We start from the raw sequence: 21229 nt of genomic DNA, 5'->3' as shown, positions 1-21229 counted from the left end.
CCGAATGGTTATACTAAGAGATAAAACTGCTAATACCCTGAGTTTAGTGGTAACAGTACACTCATCAAAACCACTTCTAGGGAAGCACCCATAGATGCCTTGTATAAATCACCTGCGAAAACGGGAAAAGTGATAAATCAACATTATGCCACCGATATTCGTGCACAACGACAGACGCCCAACACACGGGAACGTACCAAATTACCCTCCGAGTTTCAACCAACAAAGCCTTCAGTCACTTCCCTCTCGCTCTCCACCCCGTCGTAGCTTTTCAAAAAAAGCTCGGAGGCACCGCGCATTTTCCCGGGACCCGGGCCAAGCAGTCGAATCGGAGTCCCTCCAAACCCATGGTCTCCTCGCACCTTCCCCGTCGCTTTGTTTTTCTTGTCGCCTGCAACATCCTCTTTCAAGATTCGTCGAAGTGCACTTTTTTTTAAACTTACGATTCGCAGCTTTCGTGGCGTCTAAAGTCCTTCGCTGTCGACCGGCTAGTCATTGCAGAAGACAGACATCGTTGCAGAAGGCGTTTGTGCGCTCACGAGAAAAAGGCTTACCGGAGCGAAGTCCTCGCCTGTTTCATGGTGCTCCCGCGGTTTTTGTGAGAATGCTCGTCGAATGACGTCCGTTACGCCTCGATAAAGTGTATTTAGGTGACTTTGTGTGGTTCTGTGTACCCGGATATTTGAAGGAGACGACGTAGGGAGACGCTACTTTGATGTGGAACCTATAGGACATCAATAGACAGAGGAATCATTTCAAGGCACCGTGCAACGGTTGTGCTGAACGTTGCATTTAATAGATGCTGGAGAATACTGCCGTTCCTTCAGAGGAGATATCATTTTGTTCTTTCGATGACACCGTAGACTCAAGGGAAATATTTCAAAGTCACCGCTCAACTTGTGCAGTGGACTCAGAAGACGTCTAGTGGCACGTCGTAATGCACCACATTGCCTCAAAGCAACAGTGACCTCTTGTAAGTAGTGAACTCTGCGGATTTCTCACTGCCATTGGTAACCTGAATCGCACTTTTTCTGGATTGAAAACCTCCAAAGTGTGTCCTGGACATTTTCCAAGTACAGTGTCCGTTTGAAGGCGAAGGCTACTGTCGTTGCCAAAATTCTTCTGAACAACAGCCATCGTGATCCAAAACTGTACAGGCAAGAAGCCCATTACCGCAGAACACGACACTCAACAGCGGTCTTCATATTAACTGGCCATGTGGTTCTTACTGACATTAGTGACGATAGTGGCATATTGTTTTTACCGGTGGTTCGAAAATAGGTGCGACGGTAACTGCAGCTTGCCGCCTGGACCGCAAGGGTTACCGGTGCTAGGGTACTGGCTGGGGGACCGACCTCTTGAAACTCTTCAGCGGCTCGCTAAGGATTTTGGACCTATTTGTCGGTTTAGAGTGTTGGGTAAAGACTACATCCACTTGGGCTCTTGTTCAGCAATAAGAGAAGCCTATCTGAAAACCGGAGACGCCTTCGTCGGGAGACCGCATCGTGAATCTGCGGTCACGTGGATTTTGGATGGACGTGGTAAGTAAAAAGTCTACGCACCTCACTCTGGATCAACGCTCGAAGGGGGGGGGGGGAAGTGCGTAATTTTCAACCTTATTTGGGTAAACGTGTTCTGTTGCAGATTCTCAACCCTTCTGGGGGTAAAAAGCGAAGGGTAGAGACACTTCAATCCCTCCATTTCCACAACTAGTGTTGAACAGTTCTATCCAACCGTGGGTAGAGAGCTCTACCCCGTCGGTGGCAGAATTTTACCCGTACCTGGTGAAGTGTTGTTCTTCAAGGGGCATATGTTCTCTCCCCAATTTGGAAGACACGGGAGCAGATATGCTTTCTGCCTTAAGATAAATGTTACGTCGTTTCTGTAAGGCAGTTCTACAGTCGGGAACGGCGGGGGGGGGGGGGGGGGGTGCAGTCGGCGATGGCGCCCCGGGCCACTTCAGGGGGCCCCCACGATCCAAGGCCCGTCGTAATCATACAAAGAAGAAATACTCCGACTATGGTATCGAGACGTCAGGAGGGGGCCCGTGCATGACCCATCCCCAGAGCCCGTAATTTCTCTCGCTGGCCCTGCCCTTAATTAGTAGCGATAATTTTCTGCTGCCATGAGAAAGCTGTTGTATACCTTGAGAATGCGAACACTTCTACCGTGATGATGAGAAGCGCTATGGGCACGTCTATTAGGGTGGACCTGCAGGAAAGGGAAAATATATTTAAGCCAGCTATTCCTCCAGTCAAGCGTAGTCGTTGCAATCAACTGGGACAACCAAAACATTACAGTACAGTTCAGAACTGCCTGCCTACCCTCAAAAAGCGTTTTCCAAGAGTGTCACCCCCCACCTCCCCTTAGGAACTGTGTCTTGGCGCACACTCTCGTCGTCCGCGCCAAAACCCGCCGGCAACGAGGACCGTGACATTGCATAATTGCCGTAACATCATCGTCATCTTCGGCCTATGTACTCCGGACTTGTGCTCATCAGTACATAGGGTTGTCAGCCTATTCTGTTTTTCTCATATTTGAGTCTTCCTCGAAGGGAGGGAGGGGGGACTTGTAAGCCTCTGTTCTGTTCACCCTTGACTGCCGGAGCCACCAGACACGGGACAGAAACGAATAATTGGGCACCACTTTGCTCACCTATCAATATGTTTATTCCAGAGAAACGTCACGGTTGCATAGTCTGACAGAAAGGAGGAGGCTGTCAGAGTATGGCACATTCAACTTCCGTCGTAGCTATCTATAGGTCAGATTCCTCGGCTTGCAATGTACTGATGGCACACTGACATATTTCTGGTCCGCCGTCTTCCTCGTCAAATATGCCTCAATAACTTAACTTCGACTGTCGATATGTTTCCAGTTATATGGGCAATCGGCACTGTTAAAATGAATCTTCATCAACATATTGCTGTGTTCGCAAGCTCCGTTTTGCGTCGCTCTCTAAATACTCTACCTCGTACGGCAGACAGCATATACACTTTTAGCTCTCAGCGTAGCTCTTTTGAGCCTTTCCGAAGGCTAAAATATGTTCGTCCCTCATTTTTACGCGTGTGTGACGGAGGCGAAGACAAACGTTAGAACGCTGAAAATAACTTCGGCCGGTTTCCTTGCGGGGTGGCTGATCTCTGACTACAGTTGTATCTCGTTACGCTGTGTGATTGGCAGGACAGGCCGCCACCTGGGGGGTGGGGGTTGCCCTTTCTCTTTCTTATGACACGCCGATGCAAGCCTCTGATGCAAGTATGCATATGTGGCCCCCCGTGTCGCACAGGTTCACTCGGAGGACGCGGTTCCGGATCTGAACTGCGCGGTGGCGCCTGCGGGACGAGAGTATTTCTGACAGGTTGCATATGGGCTGTTACGTAAAATGATGCTGCCTCGTTCATGTAGATGTGTCGCTGGAACGCATGGGGCACGGAAAAACCGCGAACCATCTGCTGCTTTATCGAATACAATTAGCCAATAGGAAGAACTGAATCACGGTCGAGGGGAACAAACGCAACCATGAACAAACATTTATTGACCAGTGCTGCATAGGCGCCGACTGGGGGGGGGGGGGGGGGCTGAGCCTCCCCGGAACTTTCCCAGGTGGGGCCAGGCCCCCTCCGGGAAGTCTACCCAGCTGGCACTCAAGATGAAAGTAAGTTTACCGCAGTTTAAGTTTGGCGAGAAATATGGTAAGAATCGCGTGTTTCACGCGAGTGATCATGAAAATCTTATAAAAATTTGCCTCACAACGTCGCAACACGGAATTTCCGATACCCTGCCCGACCTTTGTGCATGAAAGGGGGGGGGGGCGTTGTGCCCCGGCCCCCTCTGGCAGAAAAAGTCTCCGCCTATGCAGTGCTGTGTTTCTGGATTCAGGAGGACTGACTTCCCACCACGACCTACTAGATTATACGACCATGTCATAGGCACCCCTTCCCAGCTCAGCGGTAGCGCTACTCATCGGCCCGGTTATTGCTTCCTCAATTTCTTCAATACTTTGTACTTCAGCTTACCTTAGTATTTTTGTACAAGCGGTGAATGTCCCACGGGCAATGCTTCTTTCTAAAGTAGTTTATCATCACCATTATTCTACGCGTTTTCATAGGAGCTGTTGCTGTCTTCTGCTACGGTAGTCGTGCGGTGGTGGTAGTGGTGCGTCCGCTTCTGCGCGTTCAAAATTCAAATTTGCATATTCCAATCATGATGTAGATCACGCGGGCCTATGAGTAGCGCCCCTAGCGGATCGTGCGGACGGGCTTCTCATAGGGGTTGCCGATTATGACATGGTCGCTATAATCTAGTAGGTCGTGCTTCCCACGCAAAAGTTCAATATTAAATTGTGACCAAGTTATTTAGTTCCCTGGTCGATAGGCTAGTTCTGCAAAATAGAAGTGATACCATGCACTCTTAAAAATGAGGGGGGTGGGGGTCGAGGTAGCTTGCCGTTGTTGGCCGCACTCAAGTGGGCATCGTCACGACACTCACACACACACACACTCTTGACAACGTTCTGACACAACGTATGACAACGTTCTCGCCCTGATTTGTTGAAAATGGGAGGCGGAGCCTATTTTGCACCATTATGCACGTTCATAATAGTACAAAATAGGCTCCGCCTCCCGTTTTAAACAAATCAGGGGCGAGAACGTTGTCATTTTTGACTGATGGTTGGCTAAGAGCGTGCTATGTGGCGAAACTCATTTTTAAGGGTGTGTATTCACACGAGCGACATCCGCACCGGAAGATTCTAGTGGAAGAAAAAGCGAAAACAGGCGTTGCCTTGACACAAACACAGAAGGGACGGTTGCGTCGTTCGTTTAGAAACCGCAAGTTACACTTTACGTCTCCCTTTCCCGCCGAAGAAGCGCGACAATGCGAAGAGGTCTCGCATTGGTGTCTTCAAACGATCTCCCGCGATGATTGGACAAGTCGTTTGAAGAGACCAATGAGAGCCCGCTCCGCATTGTCGGCCTTCTTGAGAAGGAGAGGAAAAGTGAAAGCGTAAATTGACTATTTCTTCCGCTCATAAATCACGAACGAACGCAATGGATTAATCGCGTTCCTCTTGTGTTGGTATCAAAGTAACGGTCTTTCATTCCACGAGAACTTTTTGCACTTTAGTGGCTTTAGTGTACCTTAGGGACTGCCTCATCCGTTGCGGTCGATTCCGAAACCATATAGTGCCGTTTTATTCTGCGCTCATCACTGACAATAACGCCGTTGGAGTTGTTCCTGGTGTAGATTGATGTCACACATCGCTGGCAAGATCAGACGACGGATGTTGAGAGCAGTGGCGTCACTAGGGGGTGCGGGGGGTGCGGTCCGCACCGGGTGACGCGACGCGAGGGGTGGTGCGCCGCACCAATACTGCCGCAACCTCCCGTTCTCTGCAGCTCCATGACGCCAAAAACAACACAGGGCACAGTATTTAGTTTTTTCTTCCGAGTCTGGTGTGATATGCTTATTTGTCGTGAATCGGCTGGCACGTAAAGGGATCCACTAATGGAGGCATGGGGGGGGGGGACGCAAAGAGTCCCCGCACCGGGTGACGCGTACCCTAGCGACGCCACTGGTTGAGAGTATTCCGGAATTCCCTTTCTGGAAATCAAAGAAAACGTCACTCGAACAAGGCCAATCAGTGAGCGTCCTTTTGGGCAGACACGTCCAATCAGGGAGCGTCTGGAGGATCCTTGGTAGCCTTGACGACCGACCGGCGGGCGAGGGGGACGGCGTCTGCTGGTCGTGGAGACTCTGTAATCGGCTTATGGAATGTTGTTTCTAGTTAGCGTCGGACGTGTTTGTACAGCCAGGAGCGTAACACCGTGTTCCACGCAACATGATCGCGTCAGAACTCACACTGGTAAGCGAAAGTCGGCGTATTTACCGATGACTTTTCACTTTAGTGTATTGCGATGCGAACGCGCGAAGCATACGACCTCGAAGACTATCGCCTGCGCTTCCATTTATGTGCCTGGCTGACGTCATCACAGTGTTACTATCGCCATGGCCGGCGAGAGGGGGGGGGGGGGGGCCTAAAGTCACTGAATTGGGAAACTGCCGCCATCCTCTGATCTTTGCCGCCGCGACCTTGGAACAACAATGGCGGCCGTAGCATACCAACACATGCAGCGGCCGCCATTGTTGTTCCAAGGTCGAGGCGGGAAAAGGAACGCATGGCGCTACTTTCCCCAATCCAGTGACTTTAGGACAGCCTGGGATGGAGCCCCGTGTCCCGGTCCTCACGACCCAAGGCTCGACAGTTGCTAGCACCAGGGACTAAGCCGATGCGGTTTACCCATGCGGTTTAATGCCACTTACTGGACATGCGTACTCATATAAACCAGAAATACTTAGACTATGTTGTCGAGACGTGAGGAGGGGCCCCGTGCAGTAATCATCTCCGGGGCCCGTAATTTCTCTCGCCGGGCCTGGCTATCGCTGGGGCTTCCTTAACTGCCGAGGGAGTGTGAATCTTTAAAACTCGTTTATTTCATATGTAAACTGTGTTTTCGGAAAAGAAACTTGGTCAAGTTGACTGTAAAGCGGTGATGAACATTACCATATCGGTCTCATAGGCACGTTTCCGGATGCGATAGTCCCCTTATGGTAACATGAATTTCTCAGGAATGCTCACCCTTATCTGAAAGAAACAAATAGATGACATTTATGATTGCAGGAGACATTGTACTGAACTCATCAAGCAGTCTATCAGGGACGCGACCATGCAAAATTTATCACTGACCGATTCAATTTACAAAAACGTTCCGAAAAATTAGCCGTCCACTGCCATGACGAAACGAGTCCAGTGTGACGTAGCAGCAGCGTACCTAATATCCCTGTCACACGGGCAGTCCTCAATTATCATTGAAATAAAATGGGCCGAGCGTGCAACGTGCAAACTTCTTCGTCCGAACGTCGCTTCAAGGGGGGGGGGGGGTGAAGGGGGTGACGTGAGGATTTCCCTTCAAGGGTGAAGCTTATGCCAGTTTTGTTGTCCACCATGCATGGTGTTGTTGAGACTGCTTACCTGTCTGATGTCGGTGGAGACCTAGGAGACAAATGAAAGTTCCCGAATCCCGCAAGGCGCGTTGCTGCTTCCGGATGAAACGAAAGCATTAGTTATCGTCCTGTGGTCCGCGTAGGTCGATAACTTACGGCCCTCCAGGAAGTGAAGAAAATCTTTTAACGGCAAGAAACATTGCAAGTAGTCTCCGAGAACATGTGCTGTGCTGGCGCATCTGTCTTTCCTCGGACCTTCTGAACCGCGCTGAAGTATCTGCCATGATGCTTGTGCACCCGTTGTGCACAGGGTGCGTCAGAAGTGTGGCTGTCGCTAAAAGTCGGTTCATCCTCTTGAATGCGTCGAGGAAGCATCAGCTCGCTTGTGGTATAGCCAACGCCATGCTGAAGACTGGAAGGTGTGGGTTACCACAGGTTGTGTTGCCTGAAGTTTCCCGTGGGGTTTCCGGCAGATTTTCCAGACGAATGTCGGCACAGCTCCCCCTCAAGTCGGCCCAGGGCGCACACTAACCCCCCCCCCCGTGTCCCCCACTGCTTCCTGCTGTCCTTCCTTCATCTGGCCACGTCTGTACGCCGCTCATAGCCATAGTTGCTTCGCGGCGCTAACACGGAATTTAAAAAAAAAATTCATCGAGGGAAGGCTGAGACCGGGCTTCGTAACCATTTGTTGTGGTTGTTAACGTCTCCAGTTGATACAAGGGACATGCGCAGTAAGATATGAATCGTCCCCAAAAACTGACAAGTCCGAAAAATGTGTGGAACTTGTGGAACGAAGTGAGCTAGGGATCTCTTGAATTCCTTCCACTTTTGCTGCGACAAGTGTGATGCCAGAGCGTGCAATGCGTCATGGCAAAGGGAGTTCAGCCTTTTCTTCTTCTTCTTTCTATCAGCATTTTTCTACTCGTCCTACTCGCCGTCGTCCAGAGTCACTAAATAAGCCTCGCAGCTTATTAAATTAGCTTGGAAGCTTATTTAGTGACTCTGTTGTCGTCTATACTCATCCTTGGAAGCGCTGATAACGATGACGAAGTCGTTGTGCCAAGTGAAGAGCGCGTGGAGATGCGCAGCATGTTCTCTTTCTGGAGTGGAACGCTGCAATGAGTATAGGCCGTCCATATGAGCGAAGACGAACACCAGACCTCTGATGACTGATTCGATGAGCTGTTGCAAATTTGCGTCGCGTTCCGTACGCCAGAGCTCATGTGCAGGAACTCAAACAATCCAAACGAGGTCGTGATTGCGGCCTTTCCTAAGACCTCAGGTGCCACGGGTATCTGGTGGTACGCTTCTATCAGATCGATAATGAAAATTTTCGCTCCATGTAGATCTTCTAAAGAGTCTTGAGAATGAGACTTGTGCACATGACGTCACGCGCAGCCGTTGAGCGCCTTGTGGCCACGTGACATGGGAAAGCATGGGGGTGCGTCACAGGCGTCTTACTGCGGGCCGAACGAGGCAGCAGCCTGCGTTTTTACAATAGACCTCTACGCGAGAAACGTCATCATGACATTGGTAGACAGACTGAAACCGAAACAGACCGGGAGGGGAGGGCTGGGATCAACGAATGGGCACTTGTTCGCTGCCTCCTATTGAAAGAAAAGTGGGACCGAGGGTCACGTCCCTTTCAGGGACCATCGTAATCCCCTCAAGACCGTGGCTTTCGGGCGCGACCTTATTCGCCCCTAGCTTCGAGCGTAGTTCAACTGTACCAAATTGGTGGCGCTGTCGAGCACTATGACGTCATTTGTTTAGAAACAGGGAGAGGTCTGCTTTCTCTTGCAATTGCACGCATACCGCAAGAACTCACGGCATGCCCTCCTACAATTACTCCGGTGCGCTAATATGTTTTCCAATGTCACGTGACCAAACGTGACGTCACTGCACGAACCCTGACGTCACAGCGCGCCGGGAGCATGCCGTGATTCAAAGCCTTGCAGTCCACACAATTCACACATGGTCGTCAATTGTTTGTTTTCGTTACCGTATGGGGTGCTGCAGGTCAGTTGTAATAATAATAATAATAATAGGGCTTGGGGTCAGTTGTTTGAGGATATAGTCTAATTATTCCAAGTTTAAGCATGTGTTCAAACTCGTCTTCGGTCACGTCTAATTTCTCCAGGGCTATTCTTGGAGGCCCTAAGTGCACCGGTAAGTGCACCCTGTGCCACGACATTGTGGTATCGGATAGTTATCGTATCGGATAGCATCATGGCACGAGGGAGAGGAGAATAAAGTTTGAGATGGAACAAGGCTGTCTGGGTCATCAAGACTGCGCAAGACTGCACCACCACCACACACATGACCATACGTCGTGCTGGACAGGTAGATCCATTTGGGAAGATGGGTGAGGGCTGAGAATTCGTGCAGGACGGCTTCATACCCTGTTGTATGTTACAGTCGGCGAATAGTAGGTAGAAGCATGGGTGTTTTTTTTTTAATTCCGTGTTAGCGCCGCGAAGCAACTGTGGCTATGAGCGGCGTACAGATGTGGACAGATGGAGAGAGGACAACAGGAAGGAGTGGGGGACGGGGGGGTTAGTATGCGTTCTGGGCCGACTTCAGTTCCCTCTGCCGACAAAAGTCTTGGGAAAACCCAGGAAAAACCTCAGACAGCACAGCCGGTGGTAGGATTCGAGCCCATCATCTTCCTGTCTTCAGCACGACCTTGGCTATACCACCACCGAACGGGACGTCTTAACCCGATCGGCCATGCCGCTGAACGGTGCGACTGATGGAACCATCTATAAATACTCTCTGACCCATATCGACATGGAGTCTAAAGTGGGTAAACCTGTTCCTATGGTGTGCAGCACCTTTGGTATGATGAATACCATCGAAAGACACGGCGAAACCCGAAGTTGAGTGTTAGAGGGCTCTTCGCCATGGGTTGAAATAGATATCGCTTTGACCGATGTTGTCTTCCTGGAGTGTGCTGGTTGGTGTATAGTGCATACCGCTTCTGGTCATAGCGGGAGGCAGGGATGACACACACATCGATGCCAGTGTCCGCCAGGAAGCACACACCGGAGCATCGATAGTGACGAACAAAGTCGAGGACGACTAGTAACTTCGTAAACAAGACTTCGGCAGTTGTCAGCTACCCTGACGGGAACAGAGGGGCTTGACCAGAAGGTCTGGTGGCATCACCAGTTGTTGGGTTCAATTAGCTGGTAGTGCGGGGGGGGGAGGGATGGGAAGTCGATCGGCGCGATGAGGGCTACAGTGCGTTTGACTCCGCGACCGGTTGAAAAGTCGGGCCGCTTCGTCTCACAAGGTCTGACAATCCCATGCTGACAGAAGGGTGTCGGAGGCGAGACGGAAACAGTCTGCGGCGCGATGTCCATCATTTCTTTCGGCCACGGTTTCGGCGGGAACGGTTCGAGCATAACGGACTAAGTCGATTGCCAAAGCCTTGTCGCTTGCATTTCGCGGAATACCTGTAATGGCTTCTGGTCCTCGAGAACTTCTGCTGTGAGGAGCTGTCGCAGTCACTCCTGTCCTGATGCCGCTGTGCGCCTGGTCAGCGCGTTCTTCAAGTCCTGGTGCTGTGGCCGGAGGCGGCGGTAAATGTTGTACGGGTAGCTCCCAGTGTGTGATTGTCAGTTCTGCGCCATGCTGTGTCTGTTACGCTGTATGTCCGGGTCACCAATATGAAGTTTCGTCAGTGAATCGTCAACCTTCAGGTCAAACGAACAACCGTCAACTGTTTTATTGATGTCATCCGTGCCGGCTGTGTCTCGGCGCGCGTCGTATAACGGTAGCACAAGCCGTCACCGCGGAATAGACCTGTCCGAACAAATGACGTCATAGTGAGAGGATAGAGAGGTAGCAAGCGAGCTGGTGGTATAAATCGTGTCGTTTTTTTGTCCCCTAGTCTCGGGTTTTTAAGTTATGGACGTCATAGTGTGCGACAGCGCCACCAATTTGGTAGAGTTCAACTAAGCTCGACGCTATAAGGACGAACAAGGTCGCGCCCGAAAGCCACGGTTTTGAGGGAATTACGATGGCCCCTGAAAGGGACGCGACCTTCGAACCTACTTTTCTTTCAGTGGGAGGCAGCGAACAAGTGTCCATTCGTGGAACCCGGCCCTTCGCTTACGGTTTCTTTCGGTTTCAGTCTGTCTACCAACGTCATGATGGCGTTTCTCGGGTAGAGGTCTATTCCATCGTTCCGCCTCAAATGCATCTCCTGCGTATATGTCCCTGGTTATGTACGTGGAAACTCAACGTGCAGGGTACGGGCTTGATATGTTTTAACTCTCTCCTCTTTCTCTATCTAGGAAAATCTCTCTAGGAAAATCTATAAAAATGTGCTTATTCAGCTTTAAACCCGTTTGTGACGTGCAAACGCTTACATCATTCTACTTCCCTTACTAGCACCTTAAAGGAGCAGTGCAGATTTGACTAATATAATGCATTCTTACGCAAGGAAGATGTGCCTATAGGACCTAAGAGGTATAACTGGAGATGGAGTAGATTTACACGTAAGGTGGTGTCAACCTAGTGTGGCAACATGTGGCACGTACTGCGGGGTAGGACTGCGGATAATTTGGACCACCTGGGGTTCTTTTGACGTGCTCCGGAAATCTCCGACACACGGTGCCGGAAGCGATGTTTACTTCACCCACACTGTCCTTAGCTGGGATTGAACCGGCGATCTTGAGCTCCGCAAACCAACACGTTACCGACAGAGCTACCGAGACCGGAGCCTAGTGGACCTGCATTATGGTCCGCTGTAGCGAGGTCACCCAATCGCCGCAAATTATTTCAAACACAGGCTTTCTGTGGCTATACTATATAGTGGCTTCCCATGGCTGCTCGTCGTGATTGGCGGCGTAATGTCATTTAAGCTCCCCAGCTTTCGCCGTCCCAGCTTTCGCCCCTTAAGGGCGCCCCTTAAACTACGTATCAGCAATGAGTGAATTCACTCATTGCTGATAGTTCAGAGCATTCTGATATGCGCTGTGATAAGACAAAATGCACAAAATATTTTGCATGGAAGCTCTTGATAAGCCGCGGTTACATGAATGCGACAGAAGCATATATCGTATCGAGTTATCGCACCTCCTCGCACGTACCCCGACCGGTGGATTGGTTGGTGTGGCCCTGTCGGGGCACATTTGTTGCGATAAATCGATACGATACGCTTTTGCCGCATCCTTGTAAACGCAGCTTTTGCGTTTATAGACCGCATGATGAAAGAAGCAGGATTTGAAGCGATCCTAAATGCCATTTTCTTTCCCCATTAAAGGCATTTCTCAAGGCGAGGGAGCAGAATGGATAGAACACCGTCGCTTCGTTCTGCACACATTGCGGGATTTCAACTTTGGCCACTTGGACGTCTCCGAAATTGTGCAGGAGGTGGCTGATCAGTTAGCAGGAAGCGTGGCCGAAAGAACCCTCAGGCCCATGGATCCTTTGCCTCTCCTCACCACTTCCACCCTGTCCGTGCTTGCTGGACTGCTGTTCGACAGGGCACAGATGCCTGAAGGGGACGAGGAGTTCGACACTCTCCTGGAACTCATCACTGCCGCGTCCGAGTACGCCTTCGACTACCTGCCCCAGTTATGGAAGGGGTGAGAGTATTCCCTATCGTATATACTATATATGACGCTATCATGTTTCAGGCACGAGCGCGAGCAACACATCGAGCATGCAACGATAATTATTCCAAACACCCTCATTGTCCAGTTTCCCGGGGTTTTGCTTTTTTTTAGCTAACTACACCCTCCCCACACCTATTCGCGACTCCAGCGAAGCCGTAGCCACCTAGCGGTGGAAGTGGCAACCCTCGAGTCCAGGTTCGGCGTGCGCCACCTATAGTTCGCTGGAGCCGCGGTCGCGAATATTCCTCTTGCGCACATGACATCGTAACTATGGTGGCTAGATGAATATTCATCTAGCCACCATATCGTAACTGCACGGAGTCTCGGATGCAGGCAGCATTGCATGAACATTGGCAACACCACCTAGATAGAGAAAGCCTGCTTACTCGTCGCCATGACGTAACAATTAACAGTCAGCCAATGAGGATCGTGTTTTCAACGGCCGTAGCCAATCACGAACGTGCTTTCAGCGGTCGTGACCATGAACACGAACCACCGTCGTCTGCGAGTTGTGAGTGAACGTTGCCGCGTACTGAATGGGAAAACTTGGAAATAAAGCGCAAAAATGTCTCAATCTTTCTCAAAACTGCTTTTCTGGAATGCGTCTTGCATTTTTTGTCTAAATATTTAGGCCTGCGGGTTCCAGGTGAGCTGCAATCATTTGCGGGTTCTTGAATTCGCAGAACGGTGAATCGCCGTGGCAGACGAATTCTGACTCCTAATCGAAGGAGGGAGAGGAGGCAATGAGCAAGCCTTCGGTATCTAGGTGGCGTTGACATTGGCGAGTGATGTGAAATCGAATTCCTATGCGGCATTGGACGTTAGAGAGCTCTTACATGCAAAGGTGCAGGACTAGATGAAAGTTTGCTGAACACGGGAACGGCGTCATTTTTCTGCGGTGCGACAGCCTGGCGGCAGACGGAAGTGGGCACGTGCGCTCGTTCCGAGGTCCGTATGAGTCATCGGCCATCTTTGGGGTCACGTGCATGTTGACGTCTGCAGTGGCGTGTGACCTGGACCTGCCCCAAATGTATTGCTTTCGCCTGTCACGCTATCGTCTATGGACCTATACATGGTAGGACACCCCTGTGTGGCACTCATCGTCAACCCTTCTGAGCGAGTACACGCGCCCGGTTCTCAGGGTGTCGCATCAAAGAAAAATGACGTCCTTCCAGTGTTCCCTAAACTTTTTTTTTCCGGACCTGTATTAGTCGCAGTTACATTGAAGATATCACATGATTTTACACACACTCTAAGAAAAAAGGAGTAATTCTACTCCTTTTGGGGAGTAAATGCATTGCCACAAAAATTAGTCCCTTTAGGGAGTAAATGCATGGGACCAAATGAATGTCACAAAGTGGGGACTGCATTTCACGCCCAGTTCTAAGAGCCCCAGGTGCATAATTCGTGTGCATGCATGAAAATGCTTGGAATTAAACCGTCAACCGTGATATATCGAGTGATATAAAATCTTGCGACATACATAGGGCACAATTTGCGAAGAAAGAAACGCTAACTGTTTCTTACTCTGTGTGGGAGGAAAACTGTGAAGTTGGCTGAGTTTTACCAGCCTTATTTCATCAAATTGGCCAAGGGCACATATTTACGTAGACCATTTGTGAAGTTCAGTGACAATTTGCAGTCCTGGGGAGTAAATGTCGGGGTTAGGGGACTAAAATGGGGAGTAATTGCAGTCTAGGGGACTAGAAGCTGCAGTTACTCTCCATTTTACTCTTTTTTTTTTTTTTTCTTAGAGTGCATGGCTTTCGACTTTGTGCATGACTATGATTTGAGTTCGTCCTAAGGAATGGAATTGATGCAGGATCGTCCCGTTGAAGATGCGTCGAAATTTCTCCGAGATTCGACGCATTAAGCAAGAGCTCCATGATCTACTGAACCAGGTGATAAAAGAACACGAACAATCATTCAATGACTCCATGTTGCGTGATTATCTGGATGTCTACCTGAACGAAAGGCGAAGAGCGGAGCGAGAGGGCACCCTCGCAAGCAGCTCTTTCACCAGTAAGCTACTATATATAATAACTCCAGTACCAGTACCTACAGGCCTCCTCGTGTTACACCAGGCTTGAAAGCTTCTCGATTTTCCCATTGAAAACGTCTGTCGAATTTAGTTCACCTACCTGCCACAGTGGCGCTCGCCACATGGTCCAGAATATGGCGCTGGCGATGCCATTCGTTGGCTCTAAGTGTAAAGTGTGATAACAACGTGTCTGAGTATAACGACATAGCTGTTTAAAGAAACGCAGTTGATCGTCTGCTAGTGCTGAACGTGCCGCGAAAGCCAGCATTTAAGTTACTTCAAATTAGTACTCTACGTCAAATTTGAACAGAACGTTTATTCGAAGACACAGCAGTAAAAAAAATACAAAGAATTACTGCTCAACACTATTTTGGGCCATGAGATCAGCGCCGAGGTGGCAAACAGGTGGCAGGGAAACATCCCACATCATCATCATCCATTCATCTATGTTGTTGTTGTTGTTGAGGTGGCAAATTAGCGAAGTATCCATAAGAATGATGATTTGGGCTTGTTGGTGACTCATAATTAAAAGAGGTAAAAACTTTGGCAGTGCGGGACTTAAACCTTGGCAGACAGATACAAAATAATTTTTTTTATTTTGTATCTGTCTGCCAGTCAGGCGTCAGTCAGACGCCCATATTTTATTCTAGTAACATCCATCGATGTATGGAAAGACCTGTCAAGAGATAACCACCAGATTAGATCTTTTTCATTAAAGCCCATTTGTTGAAAGTTAAGTGATGTGTGTTGTGTGTGTTCATATGTCCCGCACTATCAAGGTTTTCACCGCTTTTAATTAGTGAAGTATGTCTGGCGCAGTGGTATTCTTCAGAGCTTTCAGGACCGGTATAATACAGAGTGGGTGCAGATAAAGCACCCCGACATTTATGCACGCATGGCGTTCCCTGCTTACTGCATGAACTGCCGGTGGCGCGGGGTGACGCATTTATCCGACGAAAACGAACAAAAATATCGTAGTAACCGAACTCCACATAACAAAAAAGTTATCCTTGCAAATGTTGCTCTCCGTGCATACCAGTTTTCCTATGCAGAAGTCAATATGGCGGTCACGGCACAGTTGCGTCTAGCTACCTCTAGGCGTACCAGATCTCGTTTTGTTTCTGCGTGGGTGGCACCCTCGCGGTAGGGCGATGCAACTGTGCTACTCTGCCATGTCCCATTGGAAATACACGGAGCGAAGTTCGCGTTGCTAACGATTTTATTGCGCAGAGTTTGGTTACCACGATCTTTTTTTTTTTTTTTTTTTTTTTGCTATTTCCGTCGCATAAACGCACCGTCGTGCGCCGCTGGGAGTTCGTACGGTACGCAGGGAACGTGCTATGTGCGAAAATGTGTGGCTACTTTATCTGCACCCACCCTGAGCATGGAAGGCTTAGCCAAATACTGTCGCTGTCCCTAATATTGCCCGTTTCCTTTACGTAGTGCATCACTTCAGAACGATATGTTTGGACCTCCTTTTAAGCGGCACTGCCAGTACGGCTACTTGGCTCCATTGGGCATTGCGCATCATGGCCGAACACCCGAAAGTACAGCAACGGATTCAAGAGGAAATGGATTCGCTCCTCTGCGCGGACGACAAATTCGACTCCGTCGTCATGCGAGACAACTTGCCGTACACGGAAGCGACCATATTGGAAATCCATCGCTTCGCCAGTGTGTACTCTGTGGCCATGCTGCGTACTAACCCTGGTACGGAAGCATGCCGCGTTCAATTTCAATGCCGTATTGAACTTATGCCGTGTTTACACCCCTGTCAGACGGGCACACATACGACCTTTAAGGCAACGGCATTAAGAAAAGGCCGTAGCTGAAATACGGTCTTAAACCCTGGGAGGCTGCCAGACGGTATCCGTGAGGGCGTTTTGCCGGTGATGTCCACACCGATAAACACGTCTGCGAATGTTGAATGAAACGTAGTTAAATCACATTTGTTTTCACTGTGCGTACCCAGCAACAACGTTTGAAATTGCACTTAGCCAATATGACAAACAGCAAACGGTATTTGTTTTGAAGCAACTTCGATGCATTGTTGTGCGCGCACAGTTTTGGATGCAGACGATACGGAGTGCAGAGGTTCGAGGGTGTCACTACGAACTGACGAAATAGTATAATGAGAAGCAAAGTGCGAATAATCACTATTAGAAAAACTCAAGGCGTTGAACACACACACACAAAATCACTGAACATTACCTCTCATAAGAGCATTTTATTTGGAATTGAAGGAAATCTGCGCCATCTTGTTCATGGCGTTTGGTAACGAGACTTGGACAGTTTCGGGGGAACGCCGTTAACTGTCTTGCGGGTTACACCTCAGTTTTGTCGCAAAGGCCGTATGACCGACAGTCTGGCAAGAATTTAATGACCGCATAACTGACGCACCCCTCTATGGCGCTGCGTTTTTGTGTAAAGAGGTGCGTTCATTATGCGAGTAAACGCAACAGTATGAGCTCTCATAGCTGCTTCTAAACTGTACCGATGGCTGTGGCCGGCCTAAGAACAAAATTGCCGAAAAACTGGACATTGAATATGCGAAGAAGGCGTTGTCTTAGGTGACATTTGTTCACGTTACGCGCAGGCTTTGCAGGTGTTCTCCTAATAGGAACGTGCTATAAGGAAATACGAAGCGGCGCTGCTGCATCACCAGAAGCACCGTTCCCCATTTAAAAAGTATAATTGGAAAGAATGAATGGCAGCCTGACAAATGTTAGCAGACACTACGGCAACATAAAGGATCTTAGACTCTGTACCGACTTATATGTTGTTTTCCTTCAACCATAGCATAACAGGCTTCGTAAAAAAAGGAAAAAAAAGAAAAAAAAAAGAAAGTCCAATAAGAGGAGGACAAAGTGAAGTTCCTGTGTCGAAGTTCATGCCAAATACAGGACGTGTGATGATTTCCGTACAAAAGAAATCACGGGGCATTCATCGTTCTATGACTTACTGTAATATGAAATAACATACTCCAGTAGCTTGGTTGGGTCCTTAGCAATGTATACGTCGTCACAGTTCCCCGTGAAGTCGGCCCAGGACTGATAATGACGCGCACAATGATTTCCCGGCGCAGTAACAAGAATTCCAACATAACACTTTGACAAAAAGTTAGAACTTTACCCCATAACCCCTGTTTAGCTTACACGCTGTAGCGAAGCAGTGATAACAGTGGTGTTTTGCCCCTCCGTTATATAAAGCCCCCAACGGGGTCCTTAACGAAATTAAATAAATGAATAAAAATAAATAATGTTTGCGCTTGATTGCAGAAGCGACAACGTTGTGCGGATTTGGGATCCCCGCTAAATCCGTTATCATAGCGAACCTGAGACTGGCACACCAAGATCCCGAGTACTGGGACAATCCCGGAGTGTTTGACCCAACACGATTTTTGGGCGAAGATGGCAGGCCGGAGAAGCGAGACGGTTTTCTTCCGTTCTCCCTGGGTACGTACCAAAGCGCTGTGCATCTTTTTATACTTCGTTTTTCTTTTCTAAGTTGAACACATTTATTTCAGGAAAACGCATGTGTCTAGGAGAAGCCCTGACCAAGTCTGTTAGTTTCATCTTCCTTACGACGCTGCTAAAAAAATTCTCATTCGAACTCTGTTCTACCGATGAAACAAATAGTGAGGAAGCAGAAACGGTACTTCGTTCGCCTGGTAACTACAAGCTCTTCGTGACACCTCGTGTGCAGACGACAACCTTATAAATTCCTATCCTTATTTTACGTGCAAATTTAGCCCGAAAGAATGATTTTTGAAACCAGCGCCACTCTTTGTTTGCCACCGCTGTGTTTTGTGGCGCCATCTATACAGCTTGCGTGTAAATATTAATGTGCATACTTTCCGCGCCTCGTCGCCACCGTCGAGCACACCTGTAGGCCAAATTCAAGGCGCGCTTTTACCTCGGTGTGCTTGCTGGCAAGTTTTGGTCGTCGTCTGTCGACGGACTTGTTTGTGAAAATTTACATGTGTGGATGTTTACGTGCTCAGACCGATCTACGTATGTGTGTGGCCTGAGTGATTCTATTTTTGCGCGACGCTGTCACCTCGGATTTGCATACCACCGCTGATGACAAAAACCTGGCTACCCGTTTTTGTGCGTTGCAACTTTGCCACTCGTGAACTGGTAGTCTGAGGAGATCCTTGCAACTAGGCCTAAACGAAGTTGACCGGTGGGTACGGTTTTTATGCTTGCAGGTATTAGTTCGGTTTGCTCGGCATTAATTACCGCCGCACAGACAGGTTGTGATATCTGCAAAAGCTTGCAGCCTTGCTGTCGTAGCGTCATGGCATCCAAAACCACCTTTCGGACAGGCTGTAATTTGGAAAGTGCGTTTAAAATCGATGGCCTTGAAAAATCTTGTAGTGACTTAGGTTCGATGTGTTTGTATGCGACAGGAGCTAAGTAAAGTGCACTCCAGTGCAGTCTCTCAAGAGCGCACTTTTCTTCAGAGTGATGCTGTTTGCTTCTGAGTCTCGAACGGCCTACATGAGCCGAGTCCGTTGATGCTTAGTTTGAGAACGAGTTCGCAAGGCTTTTGCGAACAACTGCAGAATTTGTGAATGTTTGTATTAAATTTGATCATTACCTAATTTACCCCTTTATGATTTTTCTTTTAGACGGGGAAAGTGTATGATGAGCTCTTGTTACCTTAGTGGAGGGATAAGCAGTGCGATTAGAGTTGCCTTATTACGAAATGTCGTGGACAGTGCTAGCACGCTCTTATCAGTTTATGTACAATGGAGATACCAGTTGGCATTTTCTTGATTTGTCTCTGTACGTGTTTGTCCTCTGAAATTTCTCCTTGGGTGAAATCTGATAAGAACATTCCGCGTGACACAGGCGGTATGCCAGTGTCGACTTCTCCGCGTGCCGTCTCGTCGTATACTTCTCTTTTTCTTTCTTTTTTTTTAACGGTAGACAAATGGTCTTCACCTAATGTTATTCAAAGCAGAAGAAATATTGCAAACATTAAGTGTCCTTCAAAAGTTTCGTACCGGGTAGCCTTGGGAGGGGGCGGGGCAGGTAACTGACATTCGAGTTGCCATTTAGATGTCGCTGAGATACTGCGAGAAATAAATTGCACGTGATTCCTGACCACGTTGTGTATAAAATGCACAATCCCCTGGAACTTAGTTACACCGATCAGTAGGTCTGCACGCGTGGCATGCTTTCTGTAACGTGTCGGAGAGTTCTGTTTCCTGTTTTGGGGCAGTCTTCTTGAGTGATGTTTTTTTCATAAATAAAATGGGGAGTTTTTCTCACTTTGTGAGTTTGTTTCTGGCCTTTGTTTTTACCTCGATTGTATATTTATTTCTTCGGTATTGTGCTGACGTACTTCCCAAAAGGCAGATCTAACTTGCCACCAATCAACAGCTTCCGAAGCAGACGACAGTATTTTCGTCTGCTTTTCCGTGTCGTCGGTGCCGTCTGCAGGAGTCTTCTCGCTCCCATGCGCACAAGAAGCTGTAAATCTTATCTCTAGACATACTGCGCTTGCTTATGTTTCCAAGACGGCAGGTGTTTGGAACTACCGGAGTAGCGGAATAACGTTAACGAATATTGCGTCGGTTACCTGGATTCCACTTGCTCTATCAGTCGCTCCAATAACACGGCGAAGTTCAGCCGGCCAACCTTGTGGAGGAAACGCACCGTGCCTGTTTTCCCGCTCATTTTTTTAACCTAATCGCCGCGCATTATAAATGGTTCACGAAGAGCGCGTATTCAGTGTATTCTAACCGGTTGCCCTCTAGCGCGTATTCGTCGGTTGGAAATACCGATCTAAAAATGTAATACCAAACCTCGCGCGAGAGGCTATGTGATTAATTGATATCGATTGTGACAGAGCTGTTTCCCTGCTACACCTTGTGTCTGAATGATTATGATATGTGCGGCGTGTATGTGATGAAAGGTTCTGGTGCTGGAAGAGTTCAGTTCGTGAACGGGAGACACGAAGATGGAGCCGTCGAATGAGAAGCTCGTGCAGGTGTGGGTCACGTTTGTTATTTCGTCTGCTACGTTTCTCGTATCAGTCATCTGCAAAGTGCGTATCGTCCGGCGTAGTAACTTCTTTCGTGGGAGCTGCCAGCGTGCGTTCTGTAAATTGGCACAAAAACTGAAAGAAATAGACAAAATTGTTCATTCGAAGAGGTTGCAGCCCCGTACGATAAGTCGCTATGGACCTCCACCAGTGTCGTACCCGCTACCAAAACGAAGCAACGGAATACCGCTACCCGCAAATTTTGAAAAAGTAACGGGCTGCCAAATAAAGGTAACGTAAATACTATGCCGCTACTTCTCTGTTACCGTGTCTTTCTGTAGGCATATCGTTGCCGAACGTGTCTACAGACGGTGCAATATTGATGTTCCCTCACATAGCCAGCATCAAGTATGCCAGTGCTTGATTGATGGCATGTTTGATGGATTGTTTGTCCTTGTGTGTTTAATTACCTCATCCACTACAACTACTACTTACAGCCAATATGTACTATTTACCATTGATCTTGCCCTTGAGATGATGCGCATTTAGGACAATTTTTTTGCAC

At 48.7% G+C, this 21229-nt stretch overlaps 2 protein-coding genes across 4 annotated transcripts in view; both read left to right on the top strand.

Annotated features, from left to right (window-relative positions):
• Positions 1–296: 296 nt before the first annotated feature.
• LOC135396774 (cytochrome P450 2J1-like) lies at positions 297–19948 on the top strand. The gene is made up of 6 exons (XM_064627934.1): positions 297–1541; positions 12275–12599; positions 14452–14651; positions 16114–16380; positions 17949–18125; positions 18197–19948. Exons 1-6 carry the CDS (start codon positions 1217–1219, stop codon positions 18388–18390), a joined length of 1488 nt encoding a protein of 495 aa, XP_064484004.1. The 5' UTR covers positions 297–1216; the 3' UTR covers positions 18391–19948.
• Positions 18747–21229, top strand: part of LOC135396773 (spectrin beta chain, non-erythrocytic 1-like) — a 161824-nt gene continuing 159341 nt past the window's right edge. For all 3 annotated transcript variants that reach the window (XM_064627932.1, XM_064627933.1, XM_064627931.1), the window contains exon 1: positions 18747–18855. The gene's annotated coding sequence lies outside the window, so the exon portion shown is untranslated. The remainder of the gene's footprint in view (positions 18856–21229) is intronic.

Source organism: Ornithodoros turicata, chromosome 6 (assembly GCF_037126465.1).
Source record: "Ornithodoros turicata isolate Travis chromosome 6, ASM3712646v1, whole genome shotgun sequence".
Lineage (NCBI taxonomy): Eukaryota > Metazoa > Arthropoda > Arachnida > Ixodida > Argasidae > Ornithodoros > Ornithodoros turicata.
This window is presented reverse-complemented; position numbering and strand designations above follow the sequence as displayed.